This window comes from Clupea harengus, chromosome 19, assembly GCF_900700415.2.
Source record: "Clupea harengus chromosome 19, Ch_v2.0.2, whole genome shotgun sequence".
Lineage (NCBI taxonomy): Eukaryota > Metazoa > Chordata > Actinopteri > Clupeiformes > Clupeidae > Clupea > Clupea harengus.
In genome coordinates this window covers 16,194,221-16,219,986 of record NC_045170.1, presented here as the reverse complement: position 1 = coordinate 16,219,986, position 25,766 = coordinate 16,194,221, and the positions used below count along the sequence as shown (strand labels likewise).

At 46.0% G+C, this 25,766-nt stretch overlaps 2 protein-coding genes across 4 annotated transcripts in view; one reads left to right on the top strand and one right to left on the bottom strand.

The window, feature by feature from the left end:
- Nucleotides 1-19,347, top strand: part of tinagl1 (tubulointerstitial nephritis antigen-like 1) — a 28,603-nt gene extending 9,256 nt beyond the window's left edge. Inside the window, exons 3-12 of the mRNA XM_012818337.3 lie at nt 8-74; nt 5,935-6,027; nt 6,400-6,514; nt 8,505-8,628; nt 8,723-8,873; nt 9,142-9,328; nt 10,309-10,354; nt 11,981-12,104; nt 15,834-15,876; nt 16,059-19,347. Of these exons, the coding sequence (XP_012673791.1) occupies nt 8-74; nt 5,935-6,027; nt 6,400-6,514; nt 8,505-8,628; nt 8,723-8,873; nt 9,142-9,328; nt 10,309-10,354; nt 11,981-12,104; nt 15,834-15,876; nt 16,059-16,217 (1,109 nt within the window). The 3' untranslated portion in view covers nt 16,218-19,347. The remainder of the gene's footprint in view (nt 1-7; nt 75-5,934; nt 6,028-6,399; nt 6,515-8,504; nt 8,629-8,722; nt 8,874-9,141; nt 9,329-10,308; nt 10,355-11,980; nt 12,105-15,833; nt 15,877-16,058) is intronic.
- Nucleotides 19,348-22,397: 3,050 nt separating this feature from the next.
- The window catches only part of trioa (trio Rho guanine nucleotide exchange factor a), a 105,431-nt gene continuing 102,062 nt past the window's right edge, over nt 22,398-25,766 (bottom strand). For all 3 annotated transcript variants that reach the window (XM_031586749.2, XM_031586750.2, XM_031586751.2), the window contains one exon: nt 22,398-25,654. In XM_031586749.2, the coding sequence (XP_031442609.1) occupies nt 25,109-25,654 (546 nt within the window). In that variant the 3' untranslated portion in view covers nt 22,398-25,108. The remainder of the gene's footprint in view (nt 25,655-25,766) is intronic.

Here is a 25,766-nt window from a genome sequence, read left to right as displayed (position 1 = left end):
ATTGCAGGTGTCTGCGAGCGAAACGGACACAGATTCCACTCCGGGGCTACCTACAAAGAGAACTGCAATTTATGGTGAGTCAGAAAACACACATGCACGTGCACACACAAACAAAACACACACACACACACATGCACGCACAAACACACACACACATGCAAACTCACTCACGTACGCAGAGTCTCTCCAGACAATATCCGCTTTGCTTTAAAATAACATGACCTTTGTGAGCGTACGGTGGAGCCCGTATCTCCATGGCGACGCTGGGGCACCGCTGTGGTTTGTTGGCCACCATGCATTGTTCAGTTTATCCCCTGAAACCATCCATGAGGTTGCTGTGTGTGTGTGTGTGTGTGTGTGAGAGAGATAGAGAGAGAGTCCCTGTATGCACCTGGTGCATATGCATGTGTGTGCTTATGAATATATACAGTATATATGTGTATGTGCTTACATGCATGTGTGTGTGTGTGTTTTAGAGAAAGATATTATGAGAGAGTGAGAGTGTTTGTGTGTGATGGGGGGGTACCTCTCATGGATGGAAATTAATTTCAGCCACATTCCTCAAAGACCCCCCCCCCCCCCCCCTCTCTCTCATTCTCTCTCTCTCTCTCTTCCTCTCTACTGGTGCTGCACTGTCTTTTGCAACCATGTGTTACTCCAGTGGTGGCAAAGACAGCTTAGACACAGGGCCAGGTCTCATCCGTCACGTTTCCCCAAACACACACACACACACACACACACACACACACACACACACACACACACACACACACACACACACACACACACACACACACACACAACATGTTTATGTTAGGGGAAGACTCCCAGCTCCTTACATAAACCTGCTAAGAGGATTACCACCATCCTCAGGGAAACGCACTAATCCTATAGCGGACGAGAGTTATGATAACGGTCATGCTGTACATTTTTCTGTTTTGATCGGTGGTCGCTGCGTCTTTCACCGTCTCTGTGATGGAATTCACCCTTCGTTTACGCCTCAGGTCACCTGATGGGTCAGCTGAGCGGTCTTCAGCATTAGCTTTGAGGTCCAGGGGTCTCACTGAGGCTGGAGGAGTTCCCATGGGGTGCTGTTGCCGTGGTTTCACAAGATTCTCAGTATAACTTTAGTTGAGGGACTTTAGCAGACTAAAAAGGATGCACCCCCTGCTGCAGATGGTGTCTACTACATGTCTTATTAGTACTGAGGTCTCGGACATTTTTTAAGTTGGCAAATTAAAGTTAAAGTTAAAATTAAATGAAATGGTTGTTTGAAAGCAGCAAGAATGAAGAGATTCAGATTTCCCCACATTTCCTCCATAGTGCCTTTCAGGAGTTCTTACACTTTGATCTTCTGTACTGAAGCCAAGTCCTCTGGACCGTTGTAAAATCATAAGAAGTGTAGATAATTAAAGTAGAAGGGTGAGAGTTGGACTGTTCTTATCACCCTCAAGACATTTATTACAGCAGTTGACTGACTAGTCCTCAGGAAAATGGTGCCATTTTATAGGTCAGGGGGTGGTGTGTGTGTGTGTGTGTGTGTGTGTGTGTATGTGTGTGTGTGTCTGGTTGAGGGAGTGAAAGTGGAATTCGTAGCCTTCCTGTACGAACTGTAAGGATGGCCTAAGTGTGTGTCTCCAACTTCTGCAGAGAGACAGCCAATCACTCTTCATTGTTTCAGGAAACGTCTGGGCTGTAGCCTTTCAAAGACTCCGTATCCGGCCTTCTTATAGGCCTGTCACTTTAGCTGATATGTCACAATTTTTTAGCAATGACCTTTGCTCCGGTTTGCTTAGGAGTGGCCCGCAGTCATCAGTGTGACAAGAGCCTGACTGGCTTCAGTGGACAAGCCCCCCCGTCGCTCGCTACTGTGTCCTTAGGGAGGCTTCGGTGAAAGTTGAACAAACAAAAGTCCCCTGATGGTTTTAAAAATAGACCACTGGAGGCCTGTGCAGTTTAACACTGCTTAGGGTGGGATTAGGACTGGGAGTCAACTTTCACTTTTAGATTAAAGCTGACCAACAAATTCAGTTCAGTTAATTCAGTTTCTTTATTCTCCTATTATAGCTGACACACACACACACACACACACACACACACACACACACACACACACACACACACACACACACACACACACATATATATATATCTGCATGTATACTCAGATGCCTTTGCAGAGGACAAGAAAACACACATAGACCTACAAACATTAAAAATTACTGTAAACTTACAGACTCATTTGAAACACTTGTAAACACAGTTGCATTTGTTTTCCATGCCTTCACATTCAGCACTGGCTAGTTTGACTCACAAACACACAGAACAGCCCAACACTTTGGGGCGTGGAGGATAGGCAGGTTTCCGTCCCTCAATGTCTTCCCCCCTCCTCCCCACTCCCCCCTTCTCCTCTCTTCTTGGTTCCCCCCACCCTTAGGACCGAGCCAAGCTCTCACCTCCTCCGCCCTTATCTCTTCCGGCCGGCTGCACAGCTTCAGTTCCCCCAGAGAGAAGCCGCTCAACTCATTACTAGCTTCCCCCATCAGGTCCTCCCATCACACTGCTGCAAAGCAGGGCAACAGCAATGCAGCGCAGTGCAGTAATGGCTACTCATGTTTGGGGTTGCCTTCTCTGTCCTTGATCCTGGTGTTGATGTTGGAACTCAACATCCAATCAAATACACACGTCCTCTTCAGGCGCTCCTGAAGCGACGTTGTTGATTGGCTGGAGTAGTGTATTGCTTGGGCTGAGCCACTCCCATTCACAGAGCTAGGACTGTGTATGAACACCAGAGTTTATTTGAGTGCACACACTCAGAATGGACAGCTAGAGGACTGTGAGAAGAGATTTGCTGGTTTTGACCAAAAAAGTGTTTTTTTGGATCATAACCAAGGAAGGGTCTGGAGGTTCTCGTGACACGAGGAGGGGAATTACCACCTTCTCTTGTCAGAGTGCTAACACTGAAGCATATCTCCCATTAAGATTAGGAGCTGCCATGTGAGTGTGAAAGTGTGTGTGTGTGTGTGTGTGAGAGAGAGCATGATATGAGGGTGTTTGCTTGTGTGTACATGTGTGCGTGTGTACATGTGTCTGTCTGTAGGTTTGTGCGTCTCTGAGATAGTGTTTCAGAGTGTGTGAGTGTGTGTGTGTCCATGTATGTACGTGTGTATATGTACTTATGTTATGTCCCAGTGCCTGTCTGCACACTCTTATCCCTGCCTCTCTCTGGGCACTCTGTGCACGCTTCCTGCTATTTGCGCTTTTTGTTTGTCTGTCTGAGTGTGAGTGAGCTGCAGCGATAGCCGCATCCCTTTTGTAGTCGCAGATGATAATCTCCAAGCACAGTGAGTTATCAGGCCAGATCGCGGCGGTCTCCGTATCGGCGCCTGCCTCATTCCACAGCTATCTCCAATCACATGGAACGGTCCATGTCTGTCTTATCTGACCAGGACGTTACCCTGACACAACACAGTAGGTGCTCGAGAGGAAAAGGCTTGTTGCCCTGGCAACCAGACCAACATGACACCTGCAGGACAGAGGTTCCCTGATCAGAGATCAGTGGCCTGTGGGAGTTGTGGATGCATAAAGTGGCATTAGGGGGCCTCATGTTGGGCCCCATCATAGTGGTATGCAGTGGTATGTATGTTGTTGGCTCTTCGTGCCAGTAGACAATCTGGCTCCTGCAGGATCCTCTGCTGGGTTGTCTCAGATTTGATTACACTGCACTTTACACTCACACATGGCTGTTAGGCTTTCTGTGGGTGTGTATACCCCCCCCCACACACACACACACACACACACACACACACACACACACGTGTGTGCGCACACACACACACACACACACACACGCACGTGTGCGCGCACACACACATGTGTGTTACACGTAAGATCATATTTATGCACACACTCACACAAACTCTGTGTAGGTACAACCGACACACATATGCGCACACACACGGACACACACACACACACACACACACACACACACACACACACACAGCAGCTGTACAAATGGGAACACACACACATTTTTGACTTTGTGGCATTCCATTTCAGCCCACCACCACAGAGACTCTCACCTCCTGCTGTCAAGCTGCAGAGATTACTGTGATGTGTAAACACACCTATAACACAGCCATCTCCTGTTTCTCTCTCTCTATCACACACACACACACACACACACACACACACACATACAGATCCACCACATGAGGGCATGGGGATTTCTGCAGACAGGTGTATGTGTATGTGCTTGTCTGTGTGTGTGTGTGTGTGTGTGTGTGTGTGTGTGTGTGTGTGTGTGTGTGTCTGTGTCTGTGTGTGTGCGTGTGTGTGTGTGTGTGCGTGTGCATTTATGTGTATGAGTATGTATATTTGTGTTTCTTACAAGCTTAGCGACCGCTCTCCCAGTTCTCCCTACTAAATCATCTTTGAAAGTGAGATTTGGAATCTGACCTGTGCTCTGGCCCTGACCCCAGACCTGTCAGGGAGGACCTCTCCCCTGCTGTCTCCTCTGTAAGTGAGTGGGACAGCGCGAGTGTGAGATCCCTCGCACTGCCGTGTGAACAGACACTCCAGTGACCCCGACTTCTGTTCTGGACCGGCTGCAGTGGGAGGGAGAGAGGTCAGGGGTTGGTGTCTATTTTCCCTCTCATCAGAATCCTCTGGCCATCCCTGCAGGCTGCCTGCCACACTTCTAAACTCATGAGTATGAGTGTGTGTGTGTGTGTATGTATGTATGTGTCTGGGTGTGTTAGTGTCTGTTTATATGTATACAATATGTCTGTTCATGCATGCATTCTTGTCTGCATTGCGGTGTTTCAGAGTGTGTGACTGCATGTGTGAGAGTAAGTGAGGATAGGTGTGTGTGTGTGTGTGTGTGTGTGTGTGTGTATCCACATGTGAGGGCAGTGATGAGAGGGTGCGCACGAGTGTACGCAGCTCCCATCAAAATGAAAGGAGGAAGGAGAAGGGAGGGCCGCCGTTTGAGGAATGTTATTTGTGCGCTCCTACATCTGTGAGTCAGGGCATGACTAAGCAGGCATTTTGGGTGTCTAGTGCTTTTGGGGTCGTCCATCACAGCAGCCTTTGCTGCCGCAGTAAATAACCAGGCCTTAGCTGAGCTGCGGACATAATCTGAGCAATTTTCACCGTCTCCGGACCCCAGCCCCTGCAGAGCCTGATCTGTTATTTTTGTGAGCGATATGTTTATTCTCTACCCATACTACTTCTCTCTGTGTCATCACCTGCTAAGGAAACTATACTTTATGGACCAGCATTGGACAAGCGTGAACTTCGACCCCTTTCCATAATAACTTGGCACATGCTTTGGTAAACAGTGACTCAGCACAGAGACAATAGGGATAGGAATGTTTCCTTTGCATCCCAAACAGTTGTGCATCCCCCCCCCCCCAACAACCCCCCCGCCACCCTCCCGCCTCTGCCAGCATTGGCTCGAGCCTGTTACCTCCCTTCTCTCCGTCTGACTAAAAATGGTTATTTCTCTGCGCTCCGCAGCCTTTTAAGGATGACGTCTTTGGCGCTTCCTCTAACTCTCTCTCTCTCTCTCTCTCTCTCTTCTCTCTCTCCCTCGCTCTCTTCTCTTTCTCTTTCTCTCTCTCTCTCGCTCTCTCTCTCTCTCTCTCTTCTCTTCTTCTGCCAAGTCATTTTGTCCTCCTGCTGTTTAGTCTCACCCCGGGGAATTCCAATCAGCCTGGTCTCTTTGCTTGGGCTTTATTTCCAACGTCTGCCCTCATCACTTACCCCTCCGTGCTCTCTAGCTCTGACAGACTCAACGTACATTTTTACAAATTTTTACACATTTTTACACACTCTACAGAACAGGTTTGGCCTCAAATAACTTGCCGCATGGTCCAGGTCTTTAATCGACACTGATCGGTGCCCCCCCCCCTATTCTCTTCTCTGCAGTACGTGTGGCAGCAATGGCCTCTGGGATTGCGAGCAGCACGCCTGCCTGATTGAGGATGACATGATCCAGGCAGTCAACAGAGGAAGTTACGGGTGAGTTTAAAAAAATATATATTTTAACTCGAGACTCGAGCCCTGGCCTCCCGTGCAGCGCCGGATGTCACGCCATGTTGCTCTCTCGCTCTCTCTCTCTCTCTCTCTCTCTCTTTCCACTTTCCCCTCTTTCTCTCTCTGTCTCTCCACGTTCCTGTGTGTCACAAGTTTTTTTTTCGGGGAGGTGTAGCGTTCCGCCAGCCCGCCGCGTCAGCATCCGCTTCGGATGTTTATGACCATAACAAAGCACCCCTCTTGAATCTGACCCCCCGCAGCTTCAATTCAGAGCTTAAGACTGACATCCTGCCTTTCATTATCTCTCTCTCTCTCTCTCTCTCTTTCTCTCTGTCTCTCTCTCCCTCTTTCTTTCAGCTGGAGGGCGGCCAACTACACCAAGTTCTGGGGCATGTCTCTGGACGAGGGCCTGCGCTACCGACTGGGCACCCAAGCCCCCTCCCGCACCGTCAAGAGCATGAATGAGATGCAGGTGAGTCTGTGCATCAGTCCAGCGTCCACAACTAGGCTCCTGAGAAATCAGTTCACCATCTTCATGCAACAGTGACTCAAGGGTGGCCTGACTATGCAGACATGAGATTCTTTAAAGGATAGAGAGGAAAGACGTTTCGAGAAGCACAACGTATGGATACAAATTCTGTTGGTGTTTCCCATAATGCTTTGCTACCTAAAGTTTGAACACGTCAGCTGTACACTGCAGTGTTCTCTCCCTGCTACAATTAGATACTAGCTGTGAGAACAGACATCCTTTCTTTTTTTCAGTTTGAAGTAGTTTTTCCCGGCACCTGTGGTCCAGTAGTGGTCAAAAGTTTGTATCCTGTTATGTAAGTAACCCCTGATAGACAGATAGACCGTCTTACTACCAGCCGAAGGGCAGTTCTCTTTCAAAGAGTTTCACACCCAATGAACCGCGCTCTGTGAAAGTGTGCCTTTGATTTACATTTTTTTTCCCCTTCTCTTGCTCCTCTCCCGGGTCATGGGCAGACATGCTACATTAGCTGTCCGGGCTTGTGTGCGCTTACGTCAGACCCATCCCGTGGCTTATGTGGTGTGATATACCATCCTGTCTCTCGTTGTCTGATTCTTGTCTGTTTTCATCAAAGCCAGTGAGGCTTTCAGTCTCATGCTCCTATACCCTGATGGATTATATAAGGTGTGAATCAAAGCGTTGTGGAAGGTTCCAGATAGATGAATGGAAGCGCCTTCCAGATAAGGCCTCCCACAGCCCCGCCACAATCTCCTCACTCCCGCATCCTCCGGCAGGTCGCTACCTGCCTCTGGAGTCAGAGAACTGCACCAGACTCCATTCATAAATCTTTCTTTTTTTCTCTTTTTTCTTCCTCTCTGTTGTTCTTTCTTTATCTCTATTTTTCTTCTTGTTCATTGGCTCAGTCAACATACACCACTGGTGTGCAAAGAAATAAATATTGAGTGAACTGCTGTAGTCTAAAGGCTGGTACTGTACTCTCTCTCTCACACACACACACACACACACACACACACACACACACACACACACACACACCTGTTGAGACGCTGCTCTGGGGTATGGCTCGACGGTGGGCGGTGGGGGGACTTTGGACCGCACTAGCCAGCCAAAAGCGCCACGTCCACCATCAGCAGCAGTGCACGGGCCAGTCAGCGCGTGGCATGGCTGCATTCCTGCGCTCTCTATCAGGTGGCCCCGTCTCGGCCAGCTCACGGAGGGGGAGATTAATGGCTGGAATGTTAGAGGACCCACGCAGGCAGCTGTGCTATTCAGCCATAGTGAGAGTTTCACAGAGGCCTGAGACGCTTGGGGGAGAGAGAAAGAGAGAGAGATAGATAGATAGAGAGAGAGAGATTCTCTCTTCTCCTGCCTCCTAAGGTGTAGGGCACATTCTTTTTCTGGCCCAGTCTTGGGCAAAAGAGCGTAGACTGGCTGAAACACTCCAGAGCACCTCAGACATGTCTAACATTCAAGAAGCGTCCAGAGCCCACTTCATTAGTTGCTGCGATGTGTGATGGAAAATTGACGAGGAGGAGGAGGAGGAGGAGGAGGAGGAGACAACGTAGATTCTGCTTTGCTTGATGACGCATGTGTTTGCTATCCGGTTGGGCACTGTACTGTCTGACAGCTGGGATCTCAAAGTGACGGGTTAAACTCATCTTTTCAGTGGGATTATATTTCCTAGGCCCTGTGGAATTGTTCAATGAAGTCTGTGTAGACAGCTCGCAGTGAATTGGCCTTAACACCACATTTTTTCTGCCTTCTCAACTGGAATAATTTCAAGCCTCATACCATTTGCTGAATTAAACAGCTACATGAGGCAACCTCACCACGAATTAAGGGTTCCCTTCAAATGATGAGATGAATTGCCCGCACAGTGTTTCAATCACAGTAAATGACACAAAGCTGTTATGGAGGCAATTCAGCTTCATGCTGTCACTGTGATGACAACTTATTTGATTTTGACCTGCAGATGAACATGGATGACAGCAAGCCTTTGCCACGCTACTTCAACGCTGCAGAACAATGGCCAGGGAAGATCCACGAGCCTCTGGACCAAGGGAACTGTGCCGCGTCCTGGGCCTTCTCCACAGCCGGTGAGGCGGAGGGCACTCCTTTCTCCCATCATCCTCCTCTCTTCACTCCTTTAATGGCCGAAATAAAATAAAACTTTGACCTTTGTCCCCCCAGCCGTGGCGTCTGACCGCATCGCCATTCAGTCTATGGGTCACATGACTCCCCAGCTGTCGCCGCAGAACCTCATTTCCTGCGACACGCGAAACCAGGGCGGCTGTGCCGGAGGCCGGATCGACGGGGCCTGGTGGTACCTGCGCCGCAGAGGGTAGGAAGATTCTGTCTCGTTGCCTTTTTACGCCAGCCTCTCATTTTGCAGACCTGTTTAAAAAAAATGAATCATAAACAAGCAGGACCTCACAACAGAAGGTCATGGAGGTACTTGAATGTTGAGTGATGAGGTTGAGAGATGGGTGTTTTTTAAGAGCTTATGAAGTGTGAGGGAAGAGTTCATAAAGCTCTTGTTATCTCTTTATATACTGCTAGTCATCCTATAATTCTCTCTCTCTCTCTCTCTCTCTCTCTCTCTCTCTCAGGGTGGTGACGGAGGAGTGCTACCCCTTCTCCCCCCCACAGGACGCCCCAGCAGAGAGAGCCCACTGCATGATGCACAGCCGGTCGGTGGGCCGGGGGAAGAGGCAGGCCACCGCCCGCTGCCCCAACACCCACACCTACAACAACGACATCTTCCAGTCCACTCCTCCATACAGGCTGTCCACCAACGTAAGACTCCCATTTTTCAATGTGCCTGCATCTTTACAGATACGGTGTTTTAGTCACTGTGCAGGTTTGTCTGGAAAGAATTGTGGCAGGTTCAAGTACGTTTTAAAAGATTTCATCCGTAAATCCTGCAGATTAGCTCAAAAATAGTTATCCATAGTTAGTCAAAAATTACTTCCACCCAAAGACAGGTGGTTGTCTGGAAAGACTGGCAAGGGCATCTCGCCTTCTGAACCGGGATGTTCAAACCTCTAGAATCTCGTGACTGCTTAAGCTCGCTGGTCCAGACAATTCTCTCACGCTAAAAAAAACCAACTTCTTATGGTTATATAATGAGGGGCTTATAATCCAGCGCACGAGTCCTTGTTTGTCCTGTGCAAGGCCTTTAGAGACCCTCTGATTGTACAACAACACGGCTTGTTTACAGTTTCGGATAACAGTTGATTTCCTCATGAAGGGTGTATATCCCATATGAGATAATAGCAAACAAACACAGGATAGTGGAGATCTGTGTCATGTTTGGCCCGCATGTTCCAGACTATCCCTCAGCATTACCTCCACCCAAACAGCATTTCCCAGGCTGCTTACTGTAGCCTGGGGGAGACTCGGCAAAGCTGAAAGACATTCGACCCTCATGGAGTCTGGATCGCAACCAACTCTGCAAAAAAGCCAAGAGACTAAAGTGGCATGATAAACTGAAAATCACCAGGGGGTTCACAATTATAATTTTAACTTTAGTGGCCTCAGGCTTTCCAGGAAATTCCATGGAGATATCACATACAGAGAGACAATGCCAAGACACGTAAATCATTCTACCTTGAACATTGCAACACTGCAATCAGTGGAGTCAGTCATCAAATGCTATTAGTCAATCTGCGGAGGTCCATTACACAACCGTTTAATCCTAATTGTTAGTTTGATAATCTGTTATAGTCGTAGTTCGTCACTCACTTCTTATTTTTGCTTACTTCTCATCTCCACAGGAGAAAGAGATCATGAAGGAGATTATGGACAATGGGCCAGTACAAGGTAAATCAAGCGCGTGTATTTGTGTGTGAGTGTGTGTGTGTGTGTGTGTGTGTGTGTGTGTATGTGTGTGTTTGTGTGTGTGTGTGCTCAGATTAGTTTGAGAGGGAGCAATTATTACAGAGAAAGCATGAACAAGACAGCAATGTTTGATATTCAGGTTTATTATACGGCTCCTCAGAATGTTGCAAAAAGTTCCATTAATTAGCATAGACCAACCCAACGTTCGGGGACTAATGTTTCTTTATAATAGACGCTGCAAAGAAATAATTCAAATTCACATCTTTCATATCATTCCACAAGTAGTCTGTTCAATTAATGTAACGTGAATTCATTGTAACGTCCTGTGAAGTCAGGAAGTAATAGGTTGCAACCCAACACCTGAAAAAAGTGGTTCCCCTGTTCATTCTGTCAGGATTTATTTTCTTATACCGCCGGTGGACTATACATGATCCCTTACAATTATAACGGTTCATGTAAGTTGTAAAATCTTAGAGCATCACACCTTTTAAGGGAGAGGTCAACTCAGTCAGAGACAATAATCAGACAAAAGGCTTTGCTTCACTTTGAGACAAAACATGTGAAAGCTCCTAGGCATTCCCCCTGAAGAGCAGAAAACTGAAGTGCATCACCTTGATGAACTTGTGACTTGCTCCTTTCCCCCTGATGACCCTTGTGCTGTCGCCGCTGGAGATGAGCTGAACTCTAAACCCAATCATCTCTTTCCTGACATGGAACAAGCCGCATTCCATCCTGGTGATGATTCATGGGAAGTCAGGAAATTCTCCAAAGCGCTGATGTCCACCTCCTGCCCTGACCTCTGTAGATGCCACACGAGAGAGAGAGAGAGAGAGCGCATTATCTCTGTGCCGATCTCTCAAGACGTGTATGTAACTATATATACACATATTTAGTTTTGCCATGGAAAGTAATCTTGGCACACTCAACTGGACTTTGAGGAGAGGGTACAGGTAGTTCTCACAATACGATGTCAGGCACCTTCCGGACTTTGCTTCCAAGCCTTGAAAGTCAAACAGAGCACAGCTCCGCTGAACTCCTGAAAACAATCGCTGCAGAAGAGATCAAAATGGGCCCCAGAATGCCTCCAGCCAAAACCCTTCTTTGATCCAATAGGGTGGGCTTATATACTATTATGTAACTGTTCTTTAGAATTGGCCTCAAACACCAGTAGTGCTTTCATAGGGGTCTACCTGGACCTCTGTATCACTGGATGTGCACTAGGTGCTGTTGCTGTTGGCCTCATGAAGAAGTAATGAGGGAAGTGTTGACATTGTGAGCCTCAAATGAACAGAGTTACCCAGCCAAAATACGCCCAGCTCAATGCTCTATTGTTCTCTCTGTATTGTTTAATCAGTACTCTAAATGCACTTTCATCGGGGTTGTCCACGAGGACAAAAGAACCCTATCATGACTAGTCAGGCTGCACTACACAAACACTGAAAATCCCTAAAGGGGAAGCAATGGTGTCTGTAGATTTTTTTTTATTGTGATAGATGTGTGATTACTTGTTTGTTAATTAGTTTGGGTTATTTTGTAAATTTTTACGAACAATGAACAAGACGACTTGTTTTTAATTTACCTGTTTGTTCACTTGGCTTCCTTGTCCAGCCATCCTGGAAGTCCATGAGGATTTCTTTGTTTACAAGAGCGGGATCTATCGGCACACAGATGTGAACTACCAGAAGCTCCCTCACTATCAAAAGCATGGCACACATTCAGTCAGGATCACAGGGTGAGTACCTCAGGCACTTGTGGATTTTCGTTTTAATTAAATTCCAAGTTGGGGGGGGGGCTGGTACCTGTAGATTTTTGTTTGCAACAATTTGGGATTTTTTTTAACAATTTAAAATAACCATATTTACATTTACATTTACATGTAGATTTTTGTTTGCAACAATTTTGGATTTTTTCTAACTATTTTAAATAACCATATTAACGAGTTCAGCAGTCAAAACAAAGTAAGAACCCTGGTGAGGCACAGGAACTCACACAGGATTCTTTTTTTTTACATCATTCAAAACAACTATATTTCCATTTTTAACTGAAGGAAAAAAACACAACTTAAGCCATCTAAACACTATATGTATTGGCGCTCATGGCTATGTTTTTGACACAGGTAAGGGTAAAAGCCTTTAGTACTCTGTTTAGACTCCAAAGAGACATACCACCGCTCCAGGCCTTCGTGTCCCAGACGTGCTCTTTGTCTCCATGGTCTGCACAAAAATGCGGGCAGACACTACACCTGGATCCCTTCACCTCTCTTGTTACAGACACACACACACACACACACACACACACACACACACACACACACACACACACACACACACACACACACACACACACACACACACACACACACACACACACACACACACACACACACACACACACACACACACACACACCCCTGCCCCCCAACTTACCTGTCTGAGCACTGCAGCCTCACTCAGTGCCTGCTTCATCAGGTCATCAGTATTGCACTCTGTCTCATAACCAGAACTTAGACAGAGAGAAAAACAGACAGAGACAGAGACAGAGAGAGAGAGAGACACACACAGAGACAGAGAGAAAGAGAGAGAGGGAAACTTTGTACTAAAACACTTTAATACATCAATATTAAATCAATACATTCCATATCAGTAATTCTTGCACCAGCCATCACCAGAGAGAGTCAGAGATAGAGAGAGAGAGCGGGAGAGAGAGATGGAAAGAAAGACAGAGTGGAACAAAGGTAGAGAAAAAAGAGAGAAAAGAAAAAGAAAGAGAGAGAGAGACATGATAAAGGTGGAGAAGAGTGAAAGTGCCCCAGTGAAAGGCCACAGTGCCTTCCAATTAGGCTAAAGAGAGCCATAGTTCCTCCCTGGCAAACAAATACCTTCCTGACTGCATGCAGACGGTCCAGGTGGCTCCTTCATAATGGCCGGGTGGGAGATGGAGAGAGCAGAGGAGCGGGTCTGTCTTGAGACATGTAATTTAGTAATAGGCAGCCAGCCATAGACTGCTCAGAAGTTTGGCGTCACTTGTATGCAACAAGTATGCATGTATACTTGTATGCATGAACGTTGCTTTCACGGGCATTATAACTACGTACATGTACTATGTCAAAACAACATGAAACAATGTCAATCTAGATGACGCAAAAATATCTCATTTCAAACTTGCGGCTGGGACACACCTGCATCCTTTGTTTACCTGGCTTGGTGGCAGTTAGAGTAGCCAAATGAGTGTGCCGGTGAAGTAAAGGCGGGGATTTGTATGTGCAAAGGTGTACGCAATTATGTGGGTTGAAGAGAAATGCACTGTCTTCCTTTCTTTCATGGGGCCGCGAGTCAACATCATTTTTATATTGCATACCAGTACCAAGCTACTCAAGGCATGGATATAAGTCACTGTTTAGAGAGCTGTTCCCTTGTGGTGTGATGCCGTTGTGTAAGGCTGGGTAGGATTTGGCTTTCGTAACCCTAATTGGATAATTGGACGCTGTTTGAACTTGTGGACTGTTTGCAGACGTGAGCTTATGGCCTCGGCCTGTGCCAATGGTTTGGCACTCGGTTGGTCTGATGTGGAGGGCGGGGTGTGTGTTTGTGCGTGCGTGCTAATGATGATGCGCTTCACAGTGGATGATGTGTGTGTGTGTGTGTGTGTGTGTGTGTGTGTTGAGGTGGGGTGGACTGTGGTGATGCGATCTTTTCTTCTACCCTGGCCGCTCGCTGACGGTGCGGTTCTTTTGGCTGCTGTGGGCCGTGGACAGGAGGCACTGAGTGTGGGAGGAGGGGGGGGGGGGGGGGGGAGAGATGTTGTGCATCAGTGGAGGGTCGAGAGGGTGGATTTGGAGAGAGGCGGGTGGCAGCGTGGCTGTTTGCACGGCTGCAAATCCCACCGCGCTGCGTAGGGCTAAGCCCAGGGCCTGGGAAAGTTTGTGGAAAGCGCATTGGTGCCCACTCTGCTGGAAACGCCATTGTCTGACAGGATGATCCCAAACTGTACCGGACAGGGAAGGATAACGGTCCCCTCCACCTCCCCCCACCAACAGCAGCCTATCACCGCCCCCCCCCCCCCCCCAACCCCCAGCCTATCACCGCCCCCCCCCCCCACCCCCCAAAAGAAAGAGGTCAGGAGAGGTCTGGGGGCTGTGGTATGTCTGTGATTGTTCACAGGACAGGTGCAGGTCAGACAGGGGTGGAGACGAGACCAAAACATGGGGTGATGAAACAAATGAGGACACCCTAGGCCTGACTCTTCCACCGCACACCCATTGGCTACAGAGAGTGCTGAACTCCATCAGCACTGGTCAGTGATCAGTTATCTACTGGCCAGGATTGTCTATATTTGTGATTTATTAATGCCTGGGCCTGGACCTTGATGACACACTGCCTGGGTTTCAAGAAAGAGTTGGGCTGTTTAGAAAGGGGGTGAAATAGCTGTTGAGAGATGGCAAAGTGTGGTTGGATGGCTGCGGAGTTTGGCCAGAGAAAGAGACCGAAGCATTCCGCTCTCACGTTCAAGAACAGGATGGTTCCCCCACAAGGAACAGTGCCTCCCACAGGCTTGGAAATAGATTGAGGGGAAGGGTGGATAGGGGCCTAGATTAGAACATGGCTTTAGACTTTAGATTTGGAAGGGGATACAAATATAGTTTCAAAAAGCCCTTGGGGTGGGGGGGAATGGAACATTCTCCAGGACAGACATAAAAAACAAGGCTTGGTGATTTAGAGAGACGCCAGGCCACTGCAAGAACAACAACAACAACCACCCACGGCCCCTCTTGGCTAGTCAACTCCGCTTGACCTTACTGAGGTGTCTCTGCCTGGTGAAGGTAGGGAGATGGGTGGAGGTGTGTGTGTGTTTGTGTGAGTGTGGGAAGGGGGACTTCCTGCCTCCTATCGTATCCTTCCTCTCTCGTTCTGCAAAGGGTGAAAGCGGCATTGGGGGAATTCCGTGGCATCACTGTGGTGTGGCGCTCTGTCAGTGTGCTCCTGCAAACACATGTTTGTGCCGGGATGCTGTTTGTCAGATTGAAGATGTTTTGCTCCCGAAGAGAGGAGGGTGGGAGTGAGGGACTCCACCTCATCGGTATTTCACCCTGTTCTTTCGTTCCTTCCTTCCTTCCTCACACACTCAAAGGGTTTCTCAGGTACAGACATTCCTGCGTGATTTCTTTTTTCAGGAACGGAAAGACATTTGTCAGTCACATCCCCTTATGTTCAAGGGTGACAGATACACACCAATATAGCGATATATTTTTGTACTGACAGAGAGGCTTCTCCCAAAAGACATGTTGTTTTTAGGTATATAGAACATGGTATTGATGGGACAATGGAATCCATGTAGGGTGTTTTTTTGTGTCCTTATTTATAGAGGTATCCTGTTTTTTTATCTCGGAGAACAAAATAAGGTCAGCGTTACGTTGGCATGCTTTTGATGAAGATTTTTTTTCTTTTCTGTATTTCCTTTACAGCTGGGGAGAGGTGGCAACCCATGATGGGACTCGGAAGTATTGGGTAAGTCAATGACATTTCAAGGTTTTCATTTAGGAAGTCTTATTATACAGTAAAGTGTAGACGAAAGGCTCTTCCATTGGTTGTGATATATGATTATTGATAGATATTGAGGTTTATGTGAGGTTTATGTATGAAGACTGATAATTTTTTCATATGCTTCATATTCTCTTTCTTCTTGACAGCTTGCTGCCAACTCTTGGGGCACAGACTGGGGTGAGGGTGGCTACTTCCGGATTGCCCGCGGGGAGAACGAGTGTCAGATCGAGGCCTTCGTGATCGGAGTGTGGGGCCGCGTGACCATGGAGGACATGCAAAAGCACCATCACGGCCGGCGCAAGTAGACGCACGCTCCCAACGTTCACCCCCGCCCCCCCAACCAACCTCCACAATCCCGCCTCCCCTGGCAACCTCTGAAGGGGCTTCCTTACTGACCCAGGGGTATCTTAGAAGCCTAACACCCCGTCACCAACCCAAGTGTACACAGCCAAAAAAATAAACAAAACTGAAAAAAAAAAAATTGAGCATGACAACGAGACGTCAACTCCCGTAACTCTTCAACAGACACACACACACACACACACACAACCCCTCTGCAGTTTACCTCTCAGGACATTTTGTTATTCCAAAGACCACTTGTGATGACGACGTCAGCCTTCCTTACGTGTGAAGAGAACACAATTTCCCCCCGGCTGTTCTTCGTCAAAGCTGCACTGTGCAGAGACTCTATCAGTTCCCCCGTTATTATGGTTTCGACCGATGCCGAAATTTCGGATCGTTTTTGGATCACCACATTGATTGCTGCCTCTGTCACGCTATGATAGTTGCTAAACGCTAAACCTCCTGGTGGACAGTTGACAAGTGGACAATTGTTAAAACCCAGTTGGGATTAGGGCAAAGGCTACAATATATAGGTGGCGTCTAGTTGGGTAAAGCACTCACCTGTTTTTTAGATGTGCGCGTGATTCTAATGCTTCTCCTAGAGCCACTGCAATCCACCGAGTGTTTGTTTTGTGAGAGAGAGTGTGAGTGAGGGAGTGCGTATCACTAGGACCTGAATCTTATTGTCGCATATGTTTATGACTCACCTTGCTCACTTCACGTCTCTCATTAAGGATAGGCAGACCATTGGCAAATCCCCCCCCCCTCCACACAAACCTAGAGCTCCAGCACACACTGAAAAGAAAACAGAGGGGGAAGGGGGGTGTACAGTAATATAAGCTTCTTAATCAGAGTTGGAGTTGACCAATAATTTATTACCAACCCATAGCCTAGATGTGAGTACTCTATATTATTTTCATATAAAGTTATCTATCTATCTATCTATATATATATGAACATGATTTTTGTGATAGCTCTGCTCATTGGTAGAATGTAGAACAATCTTCACCCTTCACAGATAGATCTCCATGTTAAATCAAGCTGGCTTTAGTCGTCTACTGTTCGTCTCGCCAAAAACATGATGGATGAGGTCATAAATCAAGTTGTGCACAACAAAACTCGATGGTTATGACCACATTCCCCTTCAGAGAAAAAACTTGACAGAATCATAGAGGGATTGAGGGGCTAATTGTCATGGAGACGGAATTCCATCTGGTTCCGTCGGAGACCACCTGCTTCACATTACCTTCAAACCTCACTCCACACACCGTATGCCAGCTGTACACCAACCGTTTATCACAGCCTTGACGTTTTCAAATGTTGGTCCTGTCACTCATTCCAGTTTAGTGAAAGATAAAGAAAGACAGGAAGAGAGGAAGAAAAAAATGATTGAAAGTTTGCTTGTCTGGAAGCCTCGGGGCTCTCTTGAGCAATTAAGCAGGAAACGGCGTTACAGACGTTTCAACAACCTGATTCACTTGCAAACCAAAAAAAACCTTACGATTTGGTATCTCTGATCCAAAATGGGCATCTTTGTATTATAGTCTTAATCTTTGTTATCTTGTAAAGTGTTACAGAGTCAAGTATTAACCTTACAAAACCATTTCTGTTGTTTACTTTCACCTCCTCTGTTGTATTTTCTACTTGGTGGTTGACATCTGTGAAAAAAAAGCTGCTTTGTTTCACTTTGTTGCATTTTTTTTGTTTAGGGAGTAGAACGGTGCCCACCTCTCTTAGTGTCCCCTACGTTGCATCACGTCACTCCACTGTTTTCAATTTCAATGCGATGACGGCATGCAGCCATGCAGGGAAACACAAATGCATAGCATTCGATGCTAGTTCATAACCGTAGCCTGGAAGCACAGAGCAGGTGTTTCAGGCTGGTTAATAACTATCCATGAGAGAGGCGGTTATTGTTCACCAGTCATTGAGACTGTTAGCGTTACCCTTGAACAAAGAGTCACATGCATAAGTGTTGACCCTGCTGTCATGCAATGTTTTTCTTTCATGAATCGCCCCTGTATTTGCCCTCCACCCCCATCCTCATGCCTAACTTAGCCACACACACACAGGCTTTTCCCCATCTCCCTGATACACACACCCTCCACCCTCCCTAATAGAGGGAGAGCAACCGTGGCACAAAAGGTGCAAACACACACACAGTCAGTCACTGACACATACATGCTGATCACACCCCAGGTGTTCATGTGGCATCATAGTACAGCAAGCTGACACCCCCCCTCCAGCCAAACCCAGGCCCTGGCTCCTAGTATCTCCAGTGACTGTTTGTGTTTTGGCTTCATAGAGGGTCTGAGTGGCTAGGGGTTAGAGGGCATTTGTCTGTAATACTTTTGCACCTCCAGACAATGGTTTTTGCATTCCCACACAATCCGAAAGGTATGCAAAGAATGAATTAGGAATGTCAAGGCACTGCGGGCAAATAGAGAAAAATAAAACGTGGAAGTATGCTAAATTCCTACTGTGGCCTTACAGAGGCTTTAGATGGAGCCATCAACAGGTCGTTGTGGATACACCTATGACAGACTACCTGTACTCACTCACAATTATGTATCTCTGATAAGATCCCTGCATTTCCTCGGCATGACACGCCCACACTCTAAAATGACAACATTCCTTTAGAAGTTGTGTGAGGGAAGATAAAAGTCATATAAAGGAATGTAGTAAAACTTATTTTTAGATTTAAAAAAATAATAATGCAGTGGCCTTACTGAGGCCATAGAGGCTCTATCGCTGTGGATTCAGTACCATGGAACAAAACTGACTGTGGTCACGTAGCATAGATGCTGTTTTGACATACAAGTCGATGCAAATTGGTGCAAATGTTCTAGAAGAAAGACCACCAGAAAAAAAAGTACAGAAACTTGTCTCAAGCTTTTCCTTTGATGAAAGACACTGAACGTGCACAATAGAGTATAACCTGTTACAGTTCATTTCATGATCATCGTTATTTCCACTGAGCTCTTGTTCTGTGGGGCAATCCGATATCACTTACACACCGGTGGTAACCATTCCTTGTGTGGCAGCCATCTTCTTTATCAAAGTATTCTAATAAAGAAAATAGCTTTGGTACCACTTTTGCGTTGTATTTATTTTTGTATTACATTGCCATAATAAGCTATGTTAGCTGTCACTGGGCATCACACTCATGGATACCAACCTTCCAGTACATTTGGTTCATAGACAGTATGATGTAATCCCCCCCCCCCCCCCCCCCCCCCCAGACCCCCCCATCCCATCCTGACGTTTTAGCCTTTGGGTCCATTTTCCCATCCAGCCATCCAAGAGCTCCTTCCCTTGTAGGGATAAACTGGCTGTACACAGACTAGATCAACGGTGACTGAAGGAGGCAATTGGGTCCAAATCATGCAGAGGAAATCGCTGGCATCTCGCCAGACTTCTTAGCCCCAAGCACCTAGCGGTATCAGAACCCTAGGTTTCGGTCCAGTTTAAGGGACGCTCCTCCTTGAGAAGAATCACACCTTGTGCTAATCTTTTGCTCCTCTGTATCCAAAACCTTTTCTTTTCTTTCCTTTTTTTTTTTTTCAAAACCACATGTATCACGTTGTGAATGTCGTTATATGCCATTGTGATAATCCATGTTTATTTAAGGACTAAAGATTGTGTAAAAAGTTGTATACTTTCGCTTTTTATGTGCAACGTGCATCATCTCTCTTGTCTTTTTATGGTGTGCACTCAAGAAAAGACACACTGTAGTGTTCACAAACGACAATAAAATCCTCCCCAACCCAACCAATCCAGTTGTTGTCTGGTATTTCACTCTTAAACCCCTCCGGGCTCAGGTATCGCAGATGAGAATAAAAAAAAGAAACGTGTTGTCCTAAACTTTGTCCTTATAAACATTAGGCCCCTTACCAAAACATTTCATTAACAACTTGCATTATTCAAAGAACAAAGCAACGCAGTCAGCTATTCCAAACAGCTCCAGGGCAGCAGGGGGGCGCGGTAAGCACTCGGCATGCAGAAAGGGGGAGCTGCTGCCCGGTCCCGGCCTGCCCTACTCAGCTCACTTGCCCACTCACCCGCCTGCCACGGTTGGCAGAGCCTCTGCCAGGGAGGGGCGGAGGTGAGACCGCGGGGCAAAATTGTGCAGCAGACAGGACAGAGTTGTGTCAGCTCGATGCCCAGGACGAGGCTTAAACGCCAGACCATCCGCACTTGGCAGGAAACCACGCGAAGATGTGCTGGTGCGGGCATGTGCCCATGAGTGCCATTTGTGCCATCCTCATTATCCCACAGCTACGCAAAGAGAACTTAAATACACCTACACCCTTACATGGATTATGTATTTATTGCACGAGGAATAAATACGGAGAGCAAGTGTCATGTGATCGGTTGTGGACCATAGCAACACACCATGCATCTATTACTGCATTTAACAAATACCACCACATTCATTACATAGCACTTGAACTGATTAGACCAGCACCAACAGATAAAGAGAGTTGTATTTGGTTGTACTATTTCACCGTTTCAACTGCCTTAAGTCGACAAGAGTGGGTACCCTACAGGGTCTTGTTTTGGGCTAGAGAACAGAACATTTATAAAAAACGTCCCAATAGGATGACATGGAAGCAGTAAAGTCCAATTTGTCCAAACATTCAGCATTTTTTTTGCACTGGCTTTTCCAGTGCCGTATTGAAATGATGCCCTAAATATATATTCATGTCCAAGGTACAGCAGGCAAAATGCGTTTGGCACATTGGTGACATTCCTGAATGATGCCAAGGAAAAGGCTTTCAGAGTTTTCCCAGGATCCTGACTGCCAACAAAAGCAGTGCCTTGCACAGTAGGAGCGCAGTATTGACAACAGCACTCCAACCAGGATATCCTCCTCCCTCTCTGCCTATTATAAGCACACAAAACAGCTTTTAGGGATGAACACTGAATGCTCTTGTATTCTTTCACACTGTGTGTAACAGTCTGTGACATATTCCTACAATGTCATCTATTCACGTCATATGTCAAAAACATTCTGGATGACATTGTGGCATTGCGGTGCCAAACAGACCTCAATATAACACATATCTAGAGTTAGGTCGAAACGACTTTCAGATAGCCAAAGCACTAGAATACACGTTGAAGCTTACAGTTTTTGAGCTTGACTTTGTGACCGTCTGAACCGAGTACAGTCTGAAGACAACACATCCAAATGTTGGTAGGTCTATTGAATTAAGGTGAAAGCCAACACAAACAAGGCTTCTCACCATAAACCCATTTACTGTAATGTGCAAGACTACCGACCTATTAACATCCTAGTAGTGAGATATCTTCTGCTAACTAGAAACAAGGGCCTTAATGAAGTTTTATTTCTAACAAAAGGTAAAGAGGTGAATAATCGAGATAACTAATTGGACAATTGCAACAAGCTAGTAATTAAGTTAAAAACAATCAATATAATTAGATTCCATCTCACAATTAAAGTTATCAGTGTCATAAGGCTAAAAAGTACAACCAGCAAAATGCAATGCAATTTATTAACTAGTTCTATAGAACAAGATCAACCTAGAAAAATATATCACTATGGCTTGTGGCCCAACTTTAACATGATCAGTGGTGACTGCACAGGCAATTCAGGATGGAACCTTACTCTGGAACAGATCAACGCAACAACCGCCCCGTGGGTCAACTCAGCCGTCAACGTCCAGGGGCCATTTTTGACAGGTATTTGAACAGAAACGTTTTCTTTATAAAGCCATTTTGTTGAGGACACCTTCTGGCATTACTCCAGGACTTGCAATTCAGTGAACAGCTACAACGTGCTCTGTGATGCTTGACTTAAACTCTATTTACATTTAAGGCTTACATTTAGCCCCATCATAAAGAAGCCTTATCCCGTCATTAGTGACAGTGACATGACATAAGCATGTTACCACTCTGTGCACCTGTCACGACAACGCCCTGAATCTGGATGCAATAACAATCTATTACATGATCATAAGTGGTCATAGTTTCAAACATTTATGCGAGCGGACAAGATGATTATCAATAATGACGCCATTATATCACCTACAAAGACCAAACATGCATAGAACAGGAGTGAAATGAAAGCGTTTTGCTTAATGAAGTTGAAAAGATGAAAAAACAAATGGCAGAAGCAGAGAAAATGTTCTGGATGTTTAATTTCAAAAGAACAAAATGGCAAAACGGAAAATATTTACAGCACAGGTCGCGTAAACACTTATGGCATCTGTACAAAGAAATATACATGCAAAAAGTATAAAATAACTGAAATCAAATCTGTTGGAAAATAAAACCACAATCATACATACATATAAAATACGTGAGATCGGAACTAAGCGAGAAAACAAAAACAGACAGCTAAAACGAGCAAAACAAAAAAAAAAAAAAAAAAAAAGAGAGAGAGAAATGCATCCAGTCCGAGTTCCCATGTTTTAACGCCTTCTGTACAACTTTACAACAACGAATAAATTAAGAGGACATGATATGGGACTATACAGATGACTCCATGTGTACACTCCTTCCTTTATGGAAAGACATGAATCTCTCCACTGCCAAACATAATGCAAAAAGAGAGAGAGAAAACATTCTGCCGAGCTTCACTCTAAGAAAGAACCGACTGCCATGGGACAAAATGACTCCTAGTTCATACAGATATGACTGTAGCAGCTTACTATGCAGGTTGACCACTGTGTCCTACGCAAGAATCTCTTATCAGTGCGAGTGTGTGTTATTGCATTTTTTTTTTTTCGAAAATCCTAACAGTGGCGGGGTTCTAGCTATGGTTACCACCAACAACTGCAAGCCCTTACTGCAAGGCCGTAGACAAGAAAACTAAAAAAGAAAAAAAAACGGAACTAAATACTGGTCTTAAAAACAAATGGTATGAGGCAAGACAATTACATAAATAATTTCAAAAGGCATCACATTCATGCCTATGTTTTGCCATCACAAGACGTCCAAGACGTCCAGAAACAAAATCTGACAATATTGTCCGATTCAGTGGGGAAACATTTTTGGCCCGACACCCGCACCCCCCCGACACCCCACCCTCCCCAATGATGTGCAGAGAACTCAACTTGAATAAGAACAGGATAGCCCGTCATGTGGACAACTGGCTTAAGTTGGAGTTTCTTCGATAAAAAGGAATAAAATAAAGCTATGATAGAAACACATGTAAACACACCTTTGAACGGCATTTTAATATATAACTTAATGCAGTGAAATGCGCGAGGAGGAACAGAATGGTAAATCATAGTAAAGCTGGGATAGCTTTGGTATGCCAATAACCTATGTTAAAAAAAAGTGACAGACAGACGCATAAGTGCCATGTAGACAAATGACCCTGTGAAATGACAGGGAAAGTAATACTCGACTAAATAACAGTAAAAAAAAAAAAAAAAAAAGATTAAATAAAAACACCATTAAACAGCAGAACTTGCAGTACCAAGTACATGCTTTTCTATATATTTATTACAGATACAACAGATGTCTTCATAAATAGTTGCATAAACTGTTAAAGCCGCAACATTGCACATGAGAAGAATCGAAAAACATAACATACAATGTGAGTGCATTTACAGATTTCTGTCTTCCTCCTTTTTTCCCCGCCACTCTTGCGTCCGATTGGCTCTCTTGGCCGCCACTCAGAAGCTCACCTGCTCCATGGTCATCTCCCATTCGTCCGGCAGGATTCCCTTCTCCTGCCCAGAGGACGCTCTTTGTGGCAGGACACCATTTTCAAATGAAAAGGACACAGGCCAGACAACAGTCTATGTACAAAGTAAGGCTTATACATCTTAAATTTGCGCAACACAAAATGTTCTAGTCAAAGCGAAAAATTGTTACTCTTTCTTTTAACGTGTGAGAGGTTTGACTTGCAGCAGTTTAAAATCTGTTAAATGTAGAGTGGCCATCACGATCTGATGAGATTTCGTAACTGATGAAGCAATCAAAAACACTTTGATCGGACTTAAAAAACATCTCAAGATATCAGAGTGTCACGCTCGGGAGTTTGGCGTTGAGAATCTCCCCAAATATGTATCTTTGACCAGAGGGCGTATTGTTTGAGAACATACATATATATATGTATATATATATCTTTTTTTTTTTTTTTTAGCTTTTATTTGCTTTCGTAAGTACAGTGTATTCAAATGTGGTTTGGAAAAGGCGTGGAAGTTCTCTTCACGTGATTTTGATCTTTTCTCCTATACATTGTCTCTATGAAAGGGTATTTCTTGTATTTGTTTTCGCTTTTGCTCTAATGTTCTCAAGTTTAATACTGTAAAAGCGCAAAGCAGGACTGCTTGCTCTCTCTGGCTCAGGCAAAAGTAAAAAATAAAATTGACAAAAAACATTTTGTTCTCCACGCTAGTTTTAACTGGTGATGCCTCCCCACACAGGGTAGCTCCACCATGTTTGTGCAGGTTTCTTTTCCTGTTTTCCACGCGTAGATTCAAGTCCATCTCTTGTGGCTCCGGTGTTCGGTGAATCTAGGTGAAAGTTATCGGATAACCAAACTAACTCGTCCGATTTCCGATCCTGTTCATTCTACAAATCAAGTGAGTTTAAAAACAGCCAGCAGCTTAGGACAGGGACAGGACTAGCGATCCTTAAGTTTTTTTTTTCGTTTTTTGTTTTGATTGGCTGAGAACGTCAATAATGACATTCTCTGAGGCTCTGATTAGTTCTGATTGAAGGAGGAAAGCAGGCTTCCTCTGAAAACATAAATCACGATTGGCAGCTGAAAGAGGATGAGATCATTCTTCTTTTTTTCTTCTTCTTCGATTTTGGCCTTTAATTTGGCTCGAAAATGTATGCCCCGCCCCCCCCCCCCCCCATCACAATATCAATTTCATATCCTGGGTTGAAGTCTACTGTGCAGGAAGGCCCGTATGCCGCCGAGAGGTCGGAGGTCGTTCTGGTGCTTGCGCCGGTCGATGAACGAGATGAGGCGGGATGTGTCCAGGCACTCGACCGAGTGGCCGCCGGCGCTGGGCTGCAGCCAGGGGTCCTGAAGGCAGGCGGCGGCGGGTGGGCGCTTGCAGGGCTCGGCGCGGAGCAGTAGGCACACAAAGTCCCGCGCCGCCGCGCTCACGCCCTGGAAGTAGTCCCCGGGGAAGCTGAAGTCCAGCCGGCAGATGTTGAGGCACGTCTCCTCCACGCTCTCGTCCAGAAAAGGCGAGGCGCCGCTTAGCACCACGTAGGTGACCACGCCCAGGCTCCACAGGTCCGACGCAAGCGCCGCCGGCTCCCCCAGGACCAGCTCGGGGGCGGCGAACTCGGGGCTGCCCAGCAGCGGGTGCACGTAGTGGGCCGAGTTCAGCTGCACGGCGTCGCCAAAGTCAGTCAGCTTCACGGTGGGCTGCGATGAGCACTGGTCCACCAGAAGGTTTTCAGGCTGACGGAGGAGAGGAAATGAGGGTCATGGGTGAATCAGGTTGTACAGATGCAAAGCTGGCTGTAGAGCTTAATCAACAACTTCGGAAAATATATATTCTAGGTGTACAAGT